At 33.8% G+C, this 20,388-nt stretch overlaps 4 protein-coding genes, 2 long non-coding RNA genes, 1 other non-coding gene and 1 pseudogene across 11 annotated transcripts; 6 read left to right on the forward strand and 2 right to left on the reverse strand.

Moving 5' to 3' along the window:
* Positions 1-59: 59 nt before the first annotated feature.
* On the forward strand, positions 60-1,619 carry LOC107274417 (annotated as a pseudogene).
* Positions 1,620-1,946: 327 nt separating this feature from the next.
* Positions 1,947-6,411, forward strand: LOC107274416. 3 transcript variants are annotated; one of them, XM_025091679.1, is made up of 5 exons: positions 1,947-2,276; positions 3,522-3,683; positions 4,382-4,470; positions 4,769-4,980; positions 5,244-6,411. In XM_025091679.1, the coding sequence occupies exons 3-5, from the start codon at positions 4,417-4,419 to the stop codon at positions 5,488-5,490; spliced, it is 513 nt and encodes a 170-aa protein (XP_024947447.1). In that variant the 5' UTR covers positions 1,947-2,276; positions 3,522-3,683; positions 4,382-4,416; the 3' UTR covers positions 5,491-6,411. The 3 variants fall into 3 exon arrangements, with proteins under 3 accessions (XP_024947447.1, XP_024947446.1, XP_015609035.1); XM_025091678.1 differs by lacking the exon at positions 1,947-2,276 and having other exon boundaries at positions 3,214-3,683; XM_015753549.2 differs by lacking the exons at positions 1,947-2,276; positions 4,382-4,470 and having other exon boundaries at positions 3,230-3,683.
* Positions 6,412-6,434: 23 nt separating this feature from the next.
* Positions 6,435-6,739, forward strand: LOC112495367. The gene is made up of 2 exons (XR_003061801.1): positions 6,435-6,502; positions 6,581-6,739. It is a non-coding gene; the product is annotated as an uncharacterized LOC112495367 (long non-coding RNA).
* Positions 6,500-10,356, reverse strand: LOC107274414 (nuclear valosin-containing protein-like). The gene is made up of 9 exons (XM_025091674.1): positions 10,231-10,356; positions 9,687-9,914; positions 9,426-9,620; positions 9,008-9,331; positions 8,721-8,940; positions 7,737-8,641; positions 7,333-7,659; positions 7,044-7,265; positions 6,500-6,983 (listed from the first exon to the last, which is right to left on the reverse strand). Exons 1-9 carry the CDS (start codon positions 10,303-10,305, stop codon positions 6,855-6,857), a joined length of 2,625 nt encoding a protein of 874 aa, XP_024947442.1. The 5' UTR covers positions 10,306-10,356; the 3' UTR covers positions 6,500-6,854.
* On the forward strand, positions 10,304-12,508 carry LOC112495366. The gene is made up of 3 exons (XR_003061800.1): positions 10,304-10,444; positions 10,520-10,578; positions 12,297-12,508. It is a non-coding gene; the product is annotated as an uncharacterized LOC112495366 (long non-coding RNA).
* On the reverse strand, positions 10,573-15,705 carry LOC107274413 (vesicle-fusing ATPase 1). Its single transcript, XM_015753534.2, has 10 exons — positions 15,546-15,705; positions 15,217-15,305; positions 14,868-15,092; positions 14,107-14,734; positions 13,799-14,023; positions 13,426-13,725; positions 13,045-13,335; positions 12,771-12,955; positions 12,524-12,682; positions 10,573-12,405 (listed from the first exon to the last, which is right to left on the reverse strand). The coding sequence occupies exons 1-10, from the start codon at positions 15,555-15,557 to the stop codon at positions 12,288-12,290; spliced, it is 2,232 nt and encodes a 743-aa protein (XP_015609020.1). The 5' UTR covers positions 15,558-15,705; the 3' UTR covers positions 10,573-12,287.
* Positions 15,706-15,918: 213 nt separating this feature from the next.
* On the forward strand, positions 15,919-20,337 carry LOC107274415. 3 transcript variants are annotated; one of them, XM_025091676.1, is made up of 9 exons: positions 15,919-16,507; positions 16,660-16,721; positions 16,833-17,078; positions 17,138-17,221; positions 18,288-18,416; positions 18,610-18,807; positions 19,025-19,185; positions 19,265-19,404; positions 19,575-20,337. In XM_025091676.1, exons 4-9 carry the CDS (start codon positions 17,184-17,186, stop codon positions 20,244-20,246), a joined length of 1,338 nt encoding a protein of 445 aa, XP_024947444.1. In that variant the 5' UTR covers positions 15,919-16,507; positions 16,660-16,721; positions 16,833-17,078; positions 17,138-17,183; the 3' UTR covers positions 20,247-20,337. The 3 variants fall into 3 exon arrangements, with proteins under 3 accessions (XP_024947444.1, XP_024947443.1, XP_024947445.1); XM_025091675.1 differs by having other exon boundaries at positions 15,936-16,507; positions 16,563-16,721; XM_025091677.1 differs by lacking the exons at positions 15,919-16,507; positions 16,660-16,721; positions 16,833-17,078; positions 17,138-17,221 and adding an exon at positions 17,664-18,170.
* Positions 17,806-17,878, forward strand: Trnav-aac. Its single transcript has one exon. It is a non-coding gene; the product is annotated as a tRNA-Val (tRNA).
* Positions 20,338-20,388: the final 51 nt, after the last annotated feature.

Raw genomic sequence — 20,388 nt, forward strand, 5'->3', positions numbered from 1 at the left:
GCCTTTTTGATCTGTGCATGAATATTGTACATTTCAAAAACAAAAGTGAATCAGCTTCACAGATGACACCCATAGGCAAAGCAATCTGTTGTCCGGTGTGAGATATTTATGACCATTGTACTTTATTAACAATAGTACTGATGACCATGCTAATTTGGACAATCTCTAAGCGATCGGAGAACCGCGGTTTTAGGCCAGTGGGACATAGTAATGATTTTCTATGATGATTATATGATAACAGTAATTTTGAAAAATTCGTTGTATACTTTGAACTCTTCCCCTGTAAAGAGCGTTGGTGCCGCGCGGGCGATCAATCAGAACACGGCATTGGCAACTCAAGTGAAGGGCGTAATGGGATTGGCGCACGAGTAGCCTCGGACCCACTATATATTAACTCGGTCTGACGGAAACTTCAACTGTGGGTTCTTCGTTGAGAACGTTGTCTCTTGTGCATTTGATGAACGAATCTTCTATATTGGAATGTCGGGATCTGGTAAAGTTGGAAAAGTGAAGGTAAAAGGTAAAGTCTCGTACCAAGAGAGCTGGTCTGCAGTTTTCACCGAATTCATAAACTTCCTCGTAAAGGCAATTATGAAGAGGGTATCGGATTCGAAGCCGAAGTCTGAGACAGAGCACTTATTCATTTGGCGGCTGTTTTGGAGTACTTGACTGTTGAAATCTTTGATTCGGCGAGAAACGTTGTTCGTGACAATAAGGGAACCAGAATCATTCCACGTTATCTGCGACTGGCCATTTGCAACAACGAAGAATTGAACAAGTTGATTACAAGTTGAACTGAATGACATTATAGCAGTTCCAAGCAGTTCTATTTACCCAGACGAAAGTTCTACTGACTATGAACGGTATATCAGTTATCGAGTAGGTACTTCTACGTTCTTCTCAGATGAGAGTTCTAGTGACTTGATATTTGATGAAATATTTTTACGAAGAAATTTTATTTTGTGTTCACAGCAACAGGATTTATTTGACAATTTTATATACCGAAAAATGTGTAAAAGATGTTAGCGATGCCAGATACGAACGTAGAAAATATAAACAGAAAAGATTTAATAATAGATAGTTTCGTAATTTTATAATCATTGTTCACTTGTAAAAACGAATTCGATAGCATGCTAGTATTCTAGTAATCTTTACATGCTGCAGTAAGAATTCTTAGATTTTCTTACGCTGGCTACCACGTTTATCTAATCTTATTTTAGATTGTTATTTAAGTAGCAACTTTAAAACTATTCATTCTTAAACATCGTGAGAAATGTTCTGCTCCGCCGATTACAACGTTGCTGAACCGTGCAACTAAAACATCCTGGCATACAAAGTTTAGGAAGGTGCGTTAAATTGACTTTAAGTACGCAATTAAGTACAAGATCAAGCACGAACGTCTAAAAAACATGTACAGAAACTTAAAAACTATTAGTAAACGTCAAAGAAGCTTCTAACAATTGAATTAATAAATATATATTTTATATTGCACATAAACAAATCTTATTTCAGTAGTGTTTATAAACATTTTGAATACGTGCTTAAGATTCACAAAGCTATAATTAGTTGACTCTTAAAGGTTGTAAATAAAATTGCATATGAATTATTAGAATCACGTAGATCACTGAGAATTTTCAATCAACCACACCTAAATTTTATTCGGTTACTCTAGAATATTCTAGTCACGCATAACGACAAGAAATGAATAAAAATATCATCGTGCTAAGATTTTCTGTAGCATTAATAGCAGCGTCGACGACAATTTCGTTAAAGTGTAAAACTCGTAAAATCGTGAATAATCAAGTAGAACTTGATTTCACTGTGAATAGGGAAAATCTTTTTATTAATAAATATAGAGCAATCGTATAAAAATTCCCTACGTAGTCCTAAACACGACCGCTTGGACTTCTTTAATTCGCGTAGCTAACTCCAGTGTGAAAGCGCGTAGCAACGCCGAATCCCCCTTACGATAGTTTCACAAGTTCCGTAAATTCACACGATAGGATTCAGTCTGCTCGTGACTCTGAAGGATACCATGTTGGGAAATTGTGAAAGATGGTTTTCGTATTACATTTCTTTTGTGGAGTAATAGTGCACGAATAAAATTAAAAAATGCCTCCTTTATTAATTAACAACAGAAGTGATAATAACTAAATCATGAAGCTTGATATATATACGTATATATAATACATTATATATTATCATAGTATTTTGGACCTGACGGAGAAATATTTCATAAAGGAAAGGAATGCACGGTTCTTTTAATTTGTTTCTGCGTAAGTATATGACTGGTTATTATGATAAAAGACACCTTTAATTAAATGATTTTTCTACTAGCAATTAGTATCTGTTATATGTCGACTGCATGTTTAATCCACTCACGCTGGCATGTATGTACCACCGGTGGCTGACAGCTAATTCAAAATACCAAAAATGCGCCGAACTGAACGTGTTAATGTTATTTCCGGTTCGGTTTACATTAAAAACGAGTTCCGAAGAATCAACTTATGTTTTGGATTTGTATTTTTTACGGAAATATACTTTTTTTTCAAGCTGGTTATTAACCAACAATTCCGGTATATCAAGTTACATAAAACTTGTTACAGTTAGGACAATTTGAACGAAACGTTTTTGATGCTTTTGATTTTTTACAACGAATCTTTCTCGTTGACAGAAAGGTTATTTTTCGAAGTGATATTGCTAATGCCGAAGCAGTAATATTAAAGAGAATGAATCGTTTGTGACTGAATTAAAGTTATCGCTAATCGTTGCCTCTTCTCATTCTTAGACTCTTATCATTAAATGATTGTAACATTAAGGTTAACTTCATAACCGCAATGCTTGCGCATTCGTAACAACGGTGCCTTATTCGAGTTCCTGCAAGTCGTGGAATCTCACTGAAATATATTTCAAAGAAATATAATATTCAAGTTCTTTTACAATTGTGCGAGTAGGAACGATAAGTTTGCATTCATTGGCAGATTCTTATTTGTTATTGTAACAATATTATTGAGCAAACGAATTTCCATTGCAAATTAATACACCACTATAGATAGATGATATTTGTTAAAGTTTGTAAAGCAATAGTTGCTGAATGACACAGCTGCAGGTGCTATGTCTACTTCAAGCTGCGCATCTGCGTGACAGGCAGGTGCAAATATTTTCCGTCCTAATTGTATCAAACTTATAAATATGAAATTTGCTGTAAAGAATACAATATTTAAGAACCAATAAAAGATCGAATTAATTTCCAAGTTTGTATAACTAAAAAATTATTGGACAAATCTGTCTATATTATTGCAATTGTACATTATGAATTGTACCCGCATATATAGACATTTATAATTTACAGTAAGAGGTCACCCAAAGAGTTTCGTCACATTCGTTCTAAGTGCGTGTGCGCGAACGGCAAGACCTATTTTTAACATACCAGTATGAACCCACAGTTTCTTCGTGAAGCATGCTGTGTTCAAATTCTTCTTAGTGAAATGATTTTATCGTGTTTTTCAAAATTCTCAAAGGAAACCATACGGAAGAGACTGTTAACCTGGACAGAATTAACGTAACGTAGAAGACATATGACTTTCGGAGACATTGAGGTATAAAATTCACTTGGATCAATAAAGACTGGCAACCCTGACGAGAAGTTTGGATTACTCATCGTGGTTGGATTCACGTTTGACGTAAGTATCGTGCTCAGAAAGTAAAAAATTACGTGACAATGTGATAATTCAGTGAATACAATGAACAGTTTTTAACACAGTTCCTCTAATCGAATGCGTTGTAATTTTATTATAAGGAACAAGGGTTTAGTATGGTTCGTTCTGTGTTAGTCTTATGGATACTGATAGGGGATATTACTGATAACCTTTAACTCGGCGAAGTAGACCTTGATAAGAGTAGAAATTATCATTTTGATGAATTGATTATCTTACAAATTTGAATGTTTGAGAATTATAATAATACTTGGGGAGTATACAAATATTGAAAGATCCATGCGGCATTTTATAGATTGTTGCATTAAAATGATTGTTATTTACACAGCACTAAAATTATCAAAGCGAATAGTTAAAAGCAATACCAGATCCTTTTATATTCATTTTCTCGAAAAAAAAACTTCAGTTCTCGACATATAGAAATTTTAGCCTAAACAGGTCGAGTCACCTTGTAATATTTATCTGTAAGCTGGTACGCGATACCGTGTTAATAGTGATAACGTACTATTATATATATTCACTATATTAATAGTATAGTGACTATGATACATATTATCATCAACTTATTGCAATCGTGTTAAGTATAAGACTAAAAAAGAAACGAATTAGGAACTGGTACAATGGTAAAAAAAATAATACGATAATAATTTCTTTTATTATAAAAGCATATCACCGTTAATTATGCAAACGGAACTGATCTATGAGAGGTTATATCCCGTCCGTGCTTTTCATGGCGGGCGGAACACATCAAACGGTACGACAGAAAGATTATCAGCGATTACAAAGGAAGTCTCTAAGCAAGGAAGTCAACAGGAAGCGTGAATAGAATTTACTTATGATGAAATTATTAGTAATTTCTTCTTTTGTTAAAAAAATACATTTCTAACGTTAAAATGAATTGTCTAAGGAATAATCGTATTTCAATATGTACATATTTTAATATGTTCGTTAACACGAGTCGTATTTTTAAATTGTAGAAGAATAATATTTATCAATCATAATATCAATGGCGGAATCCGGTTAAGCAAATACACTGATTTTTTAAATTACAGTTGCATCAAAGAATGACGACAGAAGTGGGGTGTATTGGAAAATGCACCGTAGGTCTCACAACAGCAGAATTAAACTTAATAACCGAAGACGTATCAAAAGCCCTCGATCATCCAAAAGGAATTGAACTTTTTGAAAAATTCCTACAAAGAACTCAAAGAAGGTCGGACCTTGCCTGTCTGGAAATGTACAGATTATGCAGCGACATTGAAAGGTAATTTTATGAATTGTTCAACCGGACAAGTAACCGTTTTCAAATAACCCAGATAAGATTAATTTTATATACTGACTCACGATTTAAGAATGTCATATCTTAATCATGAAAGTAGATATCTAGTGATAACTAATTATTTGTTAAGAATGAATTCAACATACGCATATAAAATATTCATTCACCTTCAATATTGATACTGTTTTTATATTTTCTGAATATATCAGTTGTAGTTATTTCATCTCCATTTTCATGGCACTTTGCAGATCATCAATGGGACATACTGATCTGATCGACGAAATTGACAGGATACTGCAAGTGGCTCGAATGAGACGAATTCAGGCAGTGGACTTTCCACTACAACGAGAATTGTGGCAGGCACGCTCCAGTCCTTCAAAAAATGATAAGCTTAGTGTCATTGCCAAGACAAAATATCAGGTCATGAAACGTCTGGAGGGTGCTCATGATGATTTTAGAAAGTATGCTCCTCGACCTTGTCCAAGAAGTAATTGATATTCACCACTGGAGTCTCTGGAGTAGGGATCAGTTCGAGTGAGTTATCGCCTTAGTATTTTTAACGGGTATGCTCGATCTAGCATACTTTCGAAGATAATACATTAAATTTGATACAATATTTGAAAACATATGACGTGTAGGCAGATAAATTGTCCGTTGCAACTAGTATGCTCTTGGAAGAGGTAAATCCATAAAAAAAAGGGAAATCAGAACTATCTGTCGCACTGCAACTGGTATTTATATCGAGTAAATATGTAAATTACTATACCCTTGCAGAACACTACTAAGTATTATTTTCTATGTTCTTTTGCATATTCCACGTTTAATGATTATTTGCACAAAAATGTTGTATTTGTAAAGAATTATTCTTTAATCACAAAATTTCTACATTAGTGTATTTGTACTACTCGTCAGTCGTTATTATAAATATCTGTGAAGTTCTGAATACAAAAATTAAAAATTTGATATATATTTTATTATTTATATTAGATAATTAAACGTAGAGAAATACTAATAAAATATACAGTACAAGTTTATTATAAGAACCAATGAACCAAATGCCTAAAAAATATCGAAGATTGCTTTCTACATTACTCCAGGATGAAATTAAATTTATATTGTTAAGTACTTAATCTGTTACATTTAACAGAGCTTAGCATTTTTGATATGTGATAACTATTTATGTATTCTCGTCGTGGTTTTAATCCTTAGTAATATTCTACGAGATATATTACTTCATGTTTTAATGTTAGGTTAGGTTTAAAAATCACCACGCAGTTCCTGAGTTTTTGTTTAGTTTTTGTATTATCTATTTTTTTAATACACACGTGTATTTAATTGTGAAGCTATTCTATGTTCGTAAACTCAATAAGTATTTTCATACTGTACAAATAAAGAACTGTTTTATCTATCGTGTAATATCTAGTTCTCCTTTATTTTAGATTAACTTCGAATCAAGCTTAAAAACTAATAAGACAAATATTATCAAGAATATCAACGCTTCGAATTTGTAAGTAATTATAAGTTTTATTAAGCGTTTTATAAACTGTATAAAATTTAGGAAGTATACTCTCACGATGAACTATAGATTTATTTTTTAAAGAATTAGCCTAACTGGAAGGAAATACATTAATAATGATGCAACTTGCAGCAGCAATTTAAGTCTATAAGAAGTATAGAACCATGGCATCAATTTACGGATTCAATTCATGCTATCGCAATTAATGCCGTTATTTGAAAAAAAAAACAATATAAACTATTTTTTTAATGTAATTAATAATAAATTATGGTCTTCCCTTAAAAAAAGAAGTATATCTAATATGAATGTACGTATATACATAACTAATGACAGCGCTCATAACTTACGCTTCCATAGCTTCCATGATAGCATCTACCAAAGGTGCAGCTATAGGTGTTTCCATCGGAATGACGTCCGAACTCTTCGTCGTGACGGAATACGTCTTTCGTAAATTCTCATATTTTTCTATATCCTATAAACAAACAATTATTTACTTATAAAGGCTTTTTTATTTTTACCTAAAAATTATTACCTCTTCCGACACGGATGGTCGCACTTTATCGAAAGCTGCAACAATATGTCTTAGGCATATTTTTGCCAATCCTGGTGGGCCTGTCATAGTTTCACGAAGAGCTTCAATTCCTGCTTCTCTTACTAAAGCACTCAAATCAGCTCCAGTGTAGCCATTGCATCTTGTACTATTACCAATCTCATTAAGATCAACATCATCTGCCAATTTAGGTTTTGTACCATTCTGAAAATTACAAGTATTTTAGATATGTGTTAACTTTATCAGGTATGAAAACATTTATTTGTATTACCTTCGTCAATGCTCTGAGAACATCAGCACGATCGGAAGCAGTTGGCAATCCTACATAAAGCGTCTTATCAAATCGACCTGGCCTAAGAACAGCAGGATCGACAATATCGGGTCGATTTGTTGCAGCCATAAGAAATACACCCTTTCTACCTTCAATGCCATCCATTTCAGTTAGCATTTGGTTCACAACACGAGACGAAGCGTTATTGTCACCCTCTGATCTCTTAGGGCAAAGAGCATCCAATTCGTCAAAAAATATCACACATGGTGCAGAATTGCGGGCACGCACGAAACACTGGCGTACAGCTTTTTCACTCTCACCCACGTACTATGAAATAAACAAAATAGATGAAAACTTCTATTATATAGCTCGTTGTTATCAATTTAATTCAAAAAGTCGTTTACCATGTTAAGCAGTTCGGGTCCCTTAACTGAAATGAAGTTTATTCCTGCTTCATTGGCGATTGCTTTGGCCAGCAAAGTTTTTCCGCAGCCAGGAGGCCCGCATAAGAGTACCCCTGTAGGCGTAGTTAAACCTAGTGCTGCAAAGTGCTCAGAATGTCTGACCGGAGCCAATATGGCCATTTGTAACTCTTCATGAATATCTTGCAGAGAGCCTACGTCATCCCATGTGACATCTGGTACAGTGGCAAAACCTTCTCGTTTCGCAGATGGTTGCACGACACGTATAGCATCTCCGAAATCTATCTGCTCAATGCTGAGATTTACCAAGTTCTCGGGTGATATTGGTTCTTCATCACGCAGCCATATTCTTAAGTTTGATAATTTCGAGCATGTGACTGGCGATTCATTGCGTTCTTTAAAAAGGACTTCATCTTGTTCAGGTTTTAAGTCCTCATCGAAAGTTATCTGAGACTGACCAGATGTAGAAGGTTTCGGACTTACAGGGCTACTTTCCACTTTACTTTCTGGAACTATTACGGAATCATGATCCTCCACTTCAGAGACTTTTTCTTCTGTCAAATTACAAGGTTCTGTGTTTTTCTTTTCAAGCTGATTAAAGACTCTGTCTACGGCAATCATGGCAGCTTCTCGAATTAGTGACACTAAATCAGCACCGACGTAACCTGGAGTTAGCTCTGCTATCCTGGTTAGATTAACATCTGATGCGAGGGTCAATGACTTTGTGTGCAATTTTAGGATATCCAGCCGAGCTTTACGATCCGGTATACCTAGACATACTTCTCGATCGAAACGACCAGCTCGACGTAGAGCCGGATCAAGGGAGTCAGGTCGATTTGTAGCACCGACAACTAGAACTCTATCTCCGTTCTGCTTAAAACTCATGTCTGAAATAAAGCAAATAGATTAATTTTCATGTAAAGTTTATTTTAGCATAGCTTTCTGCAGAAACCAAAATAAACTTACCATCCATACAGGAGAGCAGTTGTGCTACTATTCGTCTCTCCATTTCTCTCTGTGCATTTGCTCTGTGTGGTGCTAGAGCATCTACTTCATCAAGGAATAAAATGCAAGGTGCAATTGAAATAGCCTGATCAAATAGTTCTCTTATTCGCGATTCACTTTCTCCTGATACACCAGCCACAAGCTGAGGTGCAGCAACTTTCAAAAGCGGTATTCCCAATTCCTTAAAATAATAAGTGATTGTGAAAATTTGGTAAATTGTAAGTTAATTAGATCAAAATCTTTCTTACCCCTGCGATTGCATGTGCCAACAATGTTTTTCCACATCCTGGAGGTCCATGAAGGAGAAAGCCTCTAGGCGGTGATATACCCAACTGTTTGAAAATCTCTGGATGTTTTATATGCACTAATAATTTACAGACAGTTTCAAGAACTTTTGTACATCCACCAATGTCCTGAAAGTTAACATTTCCCTCGATTACAGGAAATCCAGATTTTTTCTTAGTTGGCAAACCCTGAGTGTTTTCTCCATCTTTATCTCGGGGCCTCTTTTTTGTTTGCTTTTCTACAGCTGCAGGTGAAGGAGACAATAATGTTGTTATTTCTTTCACAGGCTGTAAACCATATTAAAAAAAAAACAGTCAAATCTGGTTTACATAAATGCTTATATGAATTCTCCTGTATAAGAAATACTAGTAAGTCATTTACTTTTACTGTAGATACATTGGGTGTAACTGGTACTTCAACTGTCTTTTTAGGTGCAGTTATATCTGAATCACTGACATTATCATCACTACTAATATCTACAACTTCCTTATCACATGAATTCCCATTTGAGGTATTTTTCTTGTACATTCTGACAATTGAATTGTTAGACCTCATATCCAGTCTTTGTGAATCTCCCTAGAGTAGAAATTGTTATAGATGCAATTATTTAACATCAAGATTTCCATGCCGCTAAGTTCATACCTGTATATCATACACTTCATCATCATCATCATCATCATTGTCTTCGTCTTGACGCATAAACGCGGCTGATTTTCTTTCATAATTTTTAGAAATTTCATCATAAGCTCTTCGAACCATAATTCTAAACGGACTCTGCTTCCTTTTTCTATACTCGCGATATCTTCTTTGCAGATAATCTGCAACTTCTTCTACATCTACGTAAACTTTATCCACGTTAGCAGTCAGATACTGTAAACACAATTATACGTATAATGGGTTATGTATTGGGTTGGCCAAAAAAGTAATTGCGTTTTTTTCTAATAGATGGACATACATGTCCTAAGAAAAAAACGTAATTACTTTATGGGAATCCAATATAAATTATTTATGAAAACATTCAAGTGACGCTGAACAAAATCGCAATTGCCGCCATTTTTGACATAATGGAGGGCACGTGCTTCGAATGAATTGTAAGAAAGGATAAGACGTAGTACTTGAAAACAAGAAAGTAGAAGTATTCATTTTTTTCACTGGTGTTTCATAACAGTGAAAAAATTGAACTCACCGTGTGTACTCTTGAAACAATTAAAGGATCACAAACGACCCTATTCGAGGTTTCCTTGGATCCGTATTTATCCATGGAATTGTTCACTTTAACGTCGCCGGTACTCAAGCAGCGTCCTCGCACTGAACGTAGAATAAAAATATCGACCGTTGAATCAGCCCTGAATGAAATGTAACCTAGAACCACAAATCACTTATGAGAGTAGGTTGCACATGTAAGGTTCAAAATTCATAGTCAAGTACCCATCGCCTACATTTACAAATAATTGTTTGCAGTTTGTTCTCTCTAGATCTGATACACGATGTACCTACATATATATATCAATATTAAACACACAAGAGAAAATACGTATGTCATATTTTATTTTTTTCTTGATTGGATTACATCTGTATTATATACATGGCTTGCGGAATAAACGCGATGCATATGGTTTTATATACAGGATTGTAAGGTGTAAGGTACCTATAAGGTATAATCAGTTGTAATTACTTCTGATTTTCTTAGAAAACTTACCTTATATTTTAAAACGTTATTGATTTACGCTAAGCAATCTTGTATAAATTGTATAATTGTATAAATTGATTGGTCGCACAGTTAGTTCAGCGTGTTTATGTTGTATATAATCTGGACCACTTTTTAACGCATACTACACGTAATTTGTAAATATTTTAATTGTGCTTTTATTTCCTTTATAACTTAATCAATACACTAGTATGCATCTCTCAGTGGCACATTTCAGGACTGCTGTACTGGCGTGTGCGACTAAAATTATTTAGAAAATGAATCGCTTAAATATAGATAATAATTATCTATAATAATAAAACTGGCGCACAAAATATTGAACTATTAGGTAAATGATAATTTTTACATAAAATTTATACAGATAAAAACTATCAAAAGCGTAACGATGCACTAACAAATTTACAAGCGAAAATAATGGAATGATTTTTCATAACAATAATTCATTTTGCAAAAATAATCACAGTTTTAGAAGTATAAAAATCTTCTTTGTTTCGATAGTTACTTTGAAATTTTCAATTAAAGTTCAGCATTTATTGCTACCAAGTGTGCTTAACGAACACGCAACAAACATGTTGTTATACATATTATCGCAAAGTACCAATATTACAATTAATACTATAAAGATACTTGTTACTTCATGAAAATTAATTTACGTATTTTTGTTTTACTGAATGAACTTGAAACAATGTTTCATGTAGTATCAGACCAAACTATGACTCAATGCACAACTTGCATCATTATACTATTGAAGATATTTCATATAAAAATTGGTAACTTTCAACAATATTTATAGTATATATGCAACTTTAAAGCTACTGTTCTGTTAGTTCTAATGTATTTGTATACGTGATGGTCATACCATAATATGCGTACAGCATAATGAAATCGGAACCGAGGAAAACTTATGTACTGTTATTTCTCCCTAAATTTTGTTATTTTGCATCATTCTTATTACAAGGTAACTGGGAAAACTTAGTTTAGACTAAAAAAATATTTCAGCTGTGACATTAATGTCCTAAAAGATTGAAGTAGTTATGTAATCATCTTGTGAGTCATTATATTAGAACTGACTGAACAGGTACTTGAAATAGATATTTTCAAGTTCGAACGTAAAGCAACTATATACAGTAGATTTTTCTTCAGACGAGAGTCTATCGTTAAATTAATTCATTGAAAAAGTATTAAAACGGAGACGCACTGCAATTAATATTCGGTCTTTAGCTTTCGGGTACTAATTTTGGACGTGAAGCCACAATGTTGAAAATGTGTGATCGAAATACGATTTTGGTGGCACAATAAGTGAAGCTGTATCTTTGTAAATGCTTCACCACTTTTAGGATATTTTCAATAAACTTAACAGCTTATTGTAAATGTGATATTTGTACCACCAGGTATGGCTTAGTGCCATTTTCTAGTTTTATATCTAGAAGATATTGTATTTTGTAACCCTCTTAACTATGTTTATCTCACTATTCAGAAATATTGACTATAATGTAATTACAATATAAATAACATTTGTTACTTAACTATCCTTTTTATTCTAGACCACCTTCATCTTCCAATTTGCAGAGGAATTTCGTTACACGGTAGCTTGGCTCCACCTGACGTGTCATATCTATGAGACATAACAACTTCCTGATTCCAATGAAAATGCTACAACAGAAACACAACACTATATAGACATATGTTATATACAATTATAAAATTAATAACCGCCATTTTTTAATTTTAGTTAATAATTAAAAATTATATTGTTTCATAGTATACGTACCGCTTTCCTTGTAACTTTGCATGCAATGACGCCATTTCTTCTTTTGTGAACAGATCCACTTCTTCTAATACTGCCAAAAGGTGATCAGGTGTCGATAAATTTGGCACGTGCAGAATAGTACTAAATGCCGACAACATTTCCATATCATCAAGCACTTGCCTGCGAGACAACGAATAAAAGCGAAATATATTGATTTATACATTTACCATATTAATTCTTCATGAAGGTAAATTAAACAGTTACGCACCGGCGGCTAGTAGTACAAAGGATTAGAAGTTTTCGGCCACGTGGCGGTTCAGTTTTCAACAGAACCAGTAATGCCTGTAGAGTTAAATTTGAGTACCGTGGACCGATAGGACCGTAATCCAATAATCGTTCAATATTATCAACAAGAATGCAACTAAGCTGGGAGCGATATGCGTCGTCGAATATCTAAAAAAAAAATCAAGACATTCATTTAAAGTAGTATTCTCGTAAGCTTTTCTGTGACATGGAAAAGAATTATTTATTTGATGGATTACCTTGCGAATAGACAAACATTTTGCGGTTTCGGTAAAGCCAACCATGTCAGCAGGTGAACACACTTTGACGAATGGAAAGTCTGAATTCTTAGCTATTTGAGCAGCAAGTGCAGTCTTGCCACTATTAGGTGGTCCTTCTAACAGTACAGATACGAGACCAGAACCTTCCGAAGCACGAGCTTCCTGAATATACAAATTTCCATCTGATAGAATTTCTGCAACAGGTCTACCCCAATTTATAATGCCACGCATGAGCAGATGATCTAATGCTTCTGCACTGGTTCCAAACGCCTATAAAGGAAGTGATAGATGAAAAATAATAATTTATACAGTGTCAATTTAGTACAGGAACATGATATACAATTAAATTAATCATTTTACCGGTTTAATATCATTCTCCAAAGCATGCATAAAGTCAGTTCTTGACACCATCAACTTTTCCATTGCTGCTGGATCTACTTCCACTTTGCTTGAAGCTTTGATCAATCTATTCATAGCAGTACTTTGTGCAGCCCTCACAAGACCTTCTAATTCGGCACCACTGAAATTCTTTGTTAGTCCAGCCAATTCTTTTAAATTAACATCTGATGCTATCTTCTTGTATTCCCTCATTCTAGATGTGTGGATATTAAGTATTTGAAATCTTCCATGTTCGTCTGGTAGACTAATTTCCATTTGCACCTATGACCACCGATATTAAAAAAGTATATTGCTTTATATGAATAATATACACTTCTTTTATAATAAAACTCACTTCTAGTCTTCCGGGACGAAGCAAAGCTTCATCAATCATGTCCCTTCTATTGGTCATACCAATAATGAGAATATTATTCAATTGTTCTACACCATCAATCTTGGCTAGCAATTGGTTAACAACAGTATCATGCACTCCAGTATTTCCAGCTACGCTACCTCTTGACTTGCAAATAGCATCAATCTCATCAAAGATAAGAATATGCAGTCCACTATTAGGCCCAAGCTGAAATATTCCGTTTGACAATATCGTTATATTATTTGAACAGTGACAGGTCAGAATATTTCCCACATTAATTCAAAAAATACCTTTTTCTCTTCTTCTTCAGCATCAGCAAACAGTCTTCGAATATTAGCTTCACTTTCACCTACATATTTATCTAGGATTTGTGGACCATTTACTATCTTAGGTTCTCTTGCATTTAACATCATGCCGATTTGTCTTGCCATGAGGGTTTTTCCAGTTCCTGGAGGACCGTACAATAAAATACCCTTAACGTGCTTGCAGCCTAACTGAATGACCACTTCTGGGGGAAAAACTCTTGACGCGAAAGCTCTTCGGAAAATAGCACTGAACTCTTTGTCCAGGCCACCAATCCCCATTTTCTCAAAATCCCAGTCGGGATTAATAATTGATTGACGAACAATTTTCCCTTTAGCACTACCAATAAGATTCAAACTAGAATTTTCGGCTTTCTCGAATTGTATCACGGTGTCGCCTAGGCAACGACCCATACGTGTCTTTTTTGGTGTGGTATCATGTCCTGACTTGATTCCTGAGATGTTAGCAGCCTCTAAACTTTTAACAATTAGACCAAGCATTTTCTTCTCTTGAAACTGAAACGCCAATTGTTGCCCAACCGTAAAGGCCTGCCCTGAGAATTGTAGCAGAAAGTCCTTTGCCATTTTTTCGGTGTCATAAGGCTCTAGGGTGGTTCTGAAATTTTATTGTGTTACTTCATTGCAGTATTTTAATTTTATCATAATCTTTAAAGTTCACATTAAGCCAGTATTCAGTACTTCTCATACACAATAATTTAATATAATATAAAACAGCTAAAAATACGTACGATCTCTTCTGCAAAAAATCAGCCTCCAGTACAATAGTACAAAGAAATTCAGATCCAGATGTAGGATCAAAGTGATATGGTCTAACTTCAATGTCTTGATTGAGAGAGAGCGTAGCCCATTTTCGCTGAGGCAGGCTAAAACCCACTGTCCCACGAGCTACATCGGGATGAGCTTTTATTGTAAACACGAAGTGTTGATTTGGACCAGTGGTCACCTCAATATGCCTAAATAAATTATTAGATGATTGATGTACAGTATTTCATTATACAGTTTATATAAAAAAATTATTTCTATTGGAAACATAATAGAGCTAAGTATCATGATTAAAAATTAGTGGGCGGTACTAACTTGACATCATCAGGAAAGTCATCACGATTTATGACAGCACAGTTAGAGAGACTGAGCTCATCTGTAGGACATTTCGCAGCTCGCATCCTCTGCATAAGAGTTAATAAATTAAAAAGAATACCAATAATCAATGTTATCACAGGTTACATTGCATGAAATGTATATATTTAAGGAAAAAAAAGTATTTATGTACTTATAATAATGGCGGGGATGAACATTAAATATCTTCATGAAATTTATAGGGTAATAAAACGTTGTTAACAATTGCTTCATTTAGAATTTATATACTATACCTATTCTTTAATTTTATATACCATTATGAATCTTACCATTACTGACATCTTTCTTTGATCACGAACATATATCAGGAATATGTCAACTTATATGAACACAGGCCCCTAAACAATATGCAACCTGCAATGTGCTGCAATATGGCGGTTGATGGCGGTGAATGGCTGTATCACGGTCAGAGATGAGTGGGGAGATGCACAACGCTCCGGTTTTAGGCGATACCAAAAAACTTGGCGCTAAATCGTAGCGGCGACTCCGGGAGTAGGATTTCGTGATCAACACCTCCGTCGATAATTCATATCCCGTCGTACCCAAGCTGAATGTGATCACGAACGTGTAGCCTATGCCTGTTTCCTTCAACGTTAATCAAGGTTTAAACTCTGGTTATCCTATCTTAAGACTATATTTAAAAAATTGAACCCGGCTTAAATCATGTCGGAGGAAACGGACACTAGCCGGCAGAGGTTCTCCGGAACTTACCGCTGGTTCCCAGAGCAACTGTTAGAACGAGGCCGTTCATCAGACATTGCCTAAACATTTTTTTTTCGTAATCTTAAATTCGAGTGCACAATGTAAGCTCGATAAGATTTACCAGGATAAAAGCCAGCATACTATACCTGTCTGCATTGAAGTGTGCAGCGATGCGGTGCTACCTTCCAGGATTATTTAACAATAGTTCCAAGCGGAACTGTAGTCTCAACATTGAGTATTTTATGCTCTGTTCTCTCTTCCATTAATTTTTGATATAGCTTATGCCGCGTTCACAGTGGGCCTTGACACCAAAATTTAGTCAAAAACAAAACGCAAGATAATCTTTAGTTCTGTATGATTTGAATACTTGATATCGTATTACGCAGTAATATTATTTACTTTTGAGCATTATTTTCATGATAAAAATGCGTTCGGGTATTGTATCAGATTGCTCTAATAAAACGGGAAGATCTCAAAAGTCAAGAGCTCAATTAGAAAAAGAAAAAATTGTTAAAATAACTTATCAAAGGTAAGTACTTAAATATAATTTAAGAATTTTATAATATACATAAATGTTTCCTTAGGTTGCCCGTTAATCCTGATGAACGAAAATTGTGGTTGGATAATTTAGGAATCCTGGACTTAATAAACAAACAGTATTATGCTCATTGCACTTTTCAGATGCATCATTTGACAGAACATCTATGTCTCGCATTAGGCTTAGAGACAATGCTGTTCGATACGTATGTTTTGTTTGAGAGTATTGAAAAAGTAGTTTTGAATACAGTTTTATATTGATTGTTATAAATTACTTACATTATGAAAAAGATGGACTGACTATATATTTACAACAGGTCAAACTACCTTTAATATTTAATAATGAAGGAACTATGGTAGGATAAGTCAGACACAAGGATGAAGGAAGTAATATTGTGGCCTTAACAACTTCTTAACCATTGGATAATTCTTCAATGAATGGGATAACAATGGAAACATACTGTTTAGAATCATTTTCAATCGAAGATAAAGAGACATCATAAACGTCTCTATGACAAAAGATCTTCCTGCAGATGGAGAATTAGAAATATTACATGATATTGGTACGTTAAATGTACATTGTTTAAAATGACTTGACTAAATTGAAATATATCATGTTTAGATTTGGTTGCCACTGATCATCAATATTGTTTGCCACCTGCGTTGCGATGAAATTGGTCTATTGGTATCTATGGGTCATGAAAACGTATGTGAATACGAACAATGGATTAATAGTATGAAAATACTTCAAAAAATTAGCTAAGACAGTTTAGAGATTGCTAAATGGTACATGATACACAAAATACATTTACTGCATACTAATGATTAAAATAAAAAGTATGTAAATTACAAGGTACATTCTCGATTCATAAATGTAAAATACTGTATATTTATACTTCCTTCCCTATAAAAATCAGTTTTAATGTTACAGTATCTTATCAAATACTACAATTCTGCTAAAATAGAGTTGAAACAAAGGGATAAGCCAGATAGGGCTATTATCATCCAGAAAAATGAAGTTACCTAAAGTATCAGCTTATAGACTGAATTATATTTACAGAATTTTAACAGTGTATCTATGTATCACAAAATACTATAATGGACTTAATTGAAATAAATTTGAATAACTTATTTGTACGTAAATTAAGTAAAGTGTCTAGTTATTAACGCCATTTCATATTATTTACATCAAATTTCAGAAAAATTGTTTTCTTTTAAATAGGTTTGTAGTGATGTAAAAATGTTGTGTTTATATAATGTGATTTTGGAGAAAGAAGTAACAGATACGAAGTTTTCGTGGTGTAGTGGTTATCACATCCGCCTAACACGCGGAAGGTCCCCGGTTCGATCCCGGGCGAAAACATTTTTTTGCATATAGGTGTTGTATACTGTTGTATACCACTTATTCACAAAATATACATAATCCTTCAATTATTTTATCATTATGAAATGCTTCATATGATATTGTCTGAATACGTATTTCATTGTGTGTCATTGTTTGGTGCTAACTTAGCAAATGTTTGAATTTTTTCGAGGCTATTTTTTATTATTTAATAAACGCCAAATATTCCATTTCTTATGAGGAGCAAATAAAATCAAAAGCAAATTTGAAATACATCTTGGAAACTTGCATTTTGTTCTTTGCAAATGTTAAGGTATTTAAAAACTATAGGTTAAAAGGTATCTTTAAATTAACGTGCACTGTAATTTCTTTGAAAAAAAAATGTATTTAAGCGTATGGGAAATTTCATGAACATATTATGAATTTATAGAATATACGAGAATGTTGCCAAGCTACGTGAAAACGGCAGAAAGGATTTGGTCCATTGGCCCAATTATAATATCATTCACCAAAAAGGAATTAGCGGTATTAATGACGACAAAGTATTCGAAGAATCGGAGTACGTTCAAATAATTGGTAAATTTTTTATTAATCACGTAATCATAGATGAAACATAAATATATTATTATTATTTGGAATCTTGGCCAGAATGTGTATACTATTTTTCAAAGTTTTGAATAAGCTAACTAAAGGGTTCAAAATGTATAAAATTTTTTTATTACGGGTAAGTATAACAGAGTACACGTTTTCAGGGACAACAGAGGACATGAAATTTTACAGGTTCCTTTGAATGGAAATGACTTCCACGCTATTAACTTTTCAGAGGATTTCAAGATAAAATACGGTTTTTGGAAAATCTTTTTCTTAATCCTCATTATATTGATACTTGTAATCGCCCTTGTGTGCTGCTATCGTTATTTGTATCTGAAGTTATGGTCAGTGTATCAAAGGTATGATTATTTGAAACAAATTTTATATACAGTAGACTCTTGTTAATGGATCAATTCTATTCCGATAGCTTGATTTTATGTTAGCACTGTAGAAGTGTGGAGTTTTTTGTTAAGTGATTGTTATTTTTCGAATCGCCTTCCCATACACCCAAGAAACGTTAACTTAACGAGAGTCATTATGAGGGTTATTATGAATAAGTATTAATATGCATCATAGGATGTCCTTAAAAAGAAGCACCGAATCATTAAGTAATCAAGAGCGGGATCTTTTGAAAGACTGGATAGTTCCTAAAAAAGATGATTTACACGAGGATTTTGAACCATTGATAAATCAAGAAAAGAACAAACTTTTTTGCAATGAGGAGGATCGTTTTGAAAGTAAAAAAGAATACGAACCGGAATTGATAAAAAATTTATTTTCCTCACACAATTCTTTTGATGATTTCGAAAAACGTAGCTCAAGAATCTCTTCTACAGAGTGATGGAGATAGAACACAAATTGTAATGAAAGATTTGGCAACCGATTTAATATTTGAAACACAGGAAAAGGAATCGTTTTCGGAAACTTTTCAGAACTCAATAGAACTTCAACAAATGGTATTATGGTTTTGATAATAATTTTTTTACACAGTTTCTTTCAAATGCTTTTGCAATATATTTTCAAGAAAAAATGAGTTAATCCTAAATAAACCGAAACGATATTCTAGTAATTAATGTTGAATATCATATATTGTTTAATTTATACATCAATACAATTTTCTTTATAGGAACCTAATCATGAAATAATGAATGAGTTTTATAACGATAAATTAGAGATAGAAAAGGTGTCTACCAATGATGCAATAATTAATATACCAATAACACATAACAAATCGAATCTACAACGAAGCTTATCAGCCTGTGACATAAACAGAATATGTATTATCAAAAGGAAATATTCAGATCCTGGATTACAATTAATAGATGCCATAGAGGTTTGCCATAGGGAAATCTGTAACCATTTTAAAGAATTGTCAAGCCCTAAAATTGAAGAGAATACTAGAGTAGAACAAGAACTTTTTGAACCACCAAGAATTCAACAATTCAATTCCAAACATGAAGGGGCTGGTGAATCGTTAAATGATTTTGAGCTTACAAAAAACTATGATAACTTGAGCATGTTACTTTCACATCGTATGAAGCAACAAATACACCCATGTCAGAGGAAATATTGCCTTCTTGCTAGACATCTAAGGAAAAAGGGACATCATGATGAGAGAAAGTGCCAGTTATGGTATACTTGTTATGCACACTATTTAGCAGATCAAGCTGCAAATTGCAACAATGGGAATATATGTGAGGATACATATGACGAGTTTGAGATGATGCGTGTTGCACCAGATCAAAGGAAACGACTCAATCGTATCATTCACGAAAGAAGAAGACGATTTTTGGGATAACCATGCTAGTTTAGTAAAAATCAAAATATATTTGTATGGAAAAATGGTTGAGTATAAAGTTTTACATGACGTTTATATTATTTGATATTTGTAAGAGACATTGATTTCATATTATGTAATTTCTCCATATGAGTAATTAAAA

Source organism: Cephus cinctus, unplaced genomic scaffold (genome assembly GCF_000341935.2).
Source record: "Cephus cinctus unplaced genomic scaffold, Ccin1 Ccin1_scaffold3082, whole genome shotgun sequence".
Lineage (NCBI taxonomy): Eukaryota > Metazoa > Arthropoda > Insecta > Hymenoptera > Cephidae > Cephus > Cephus cinctus.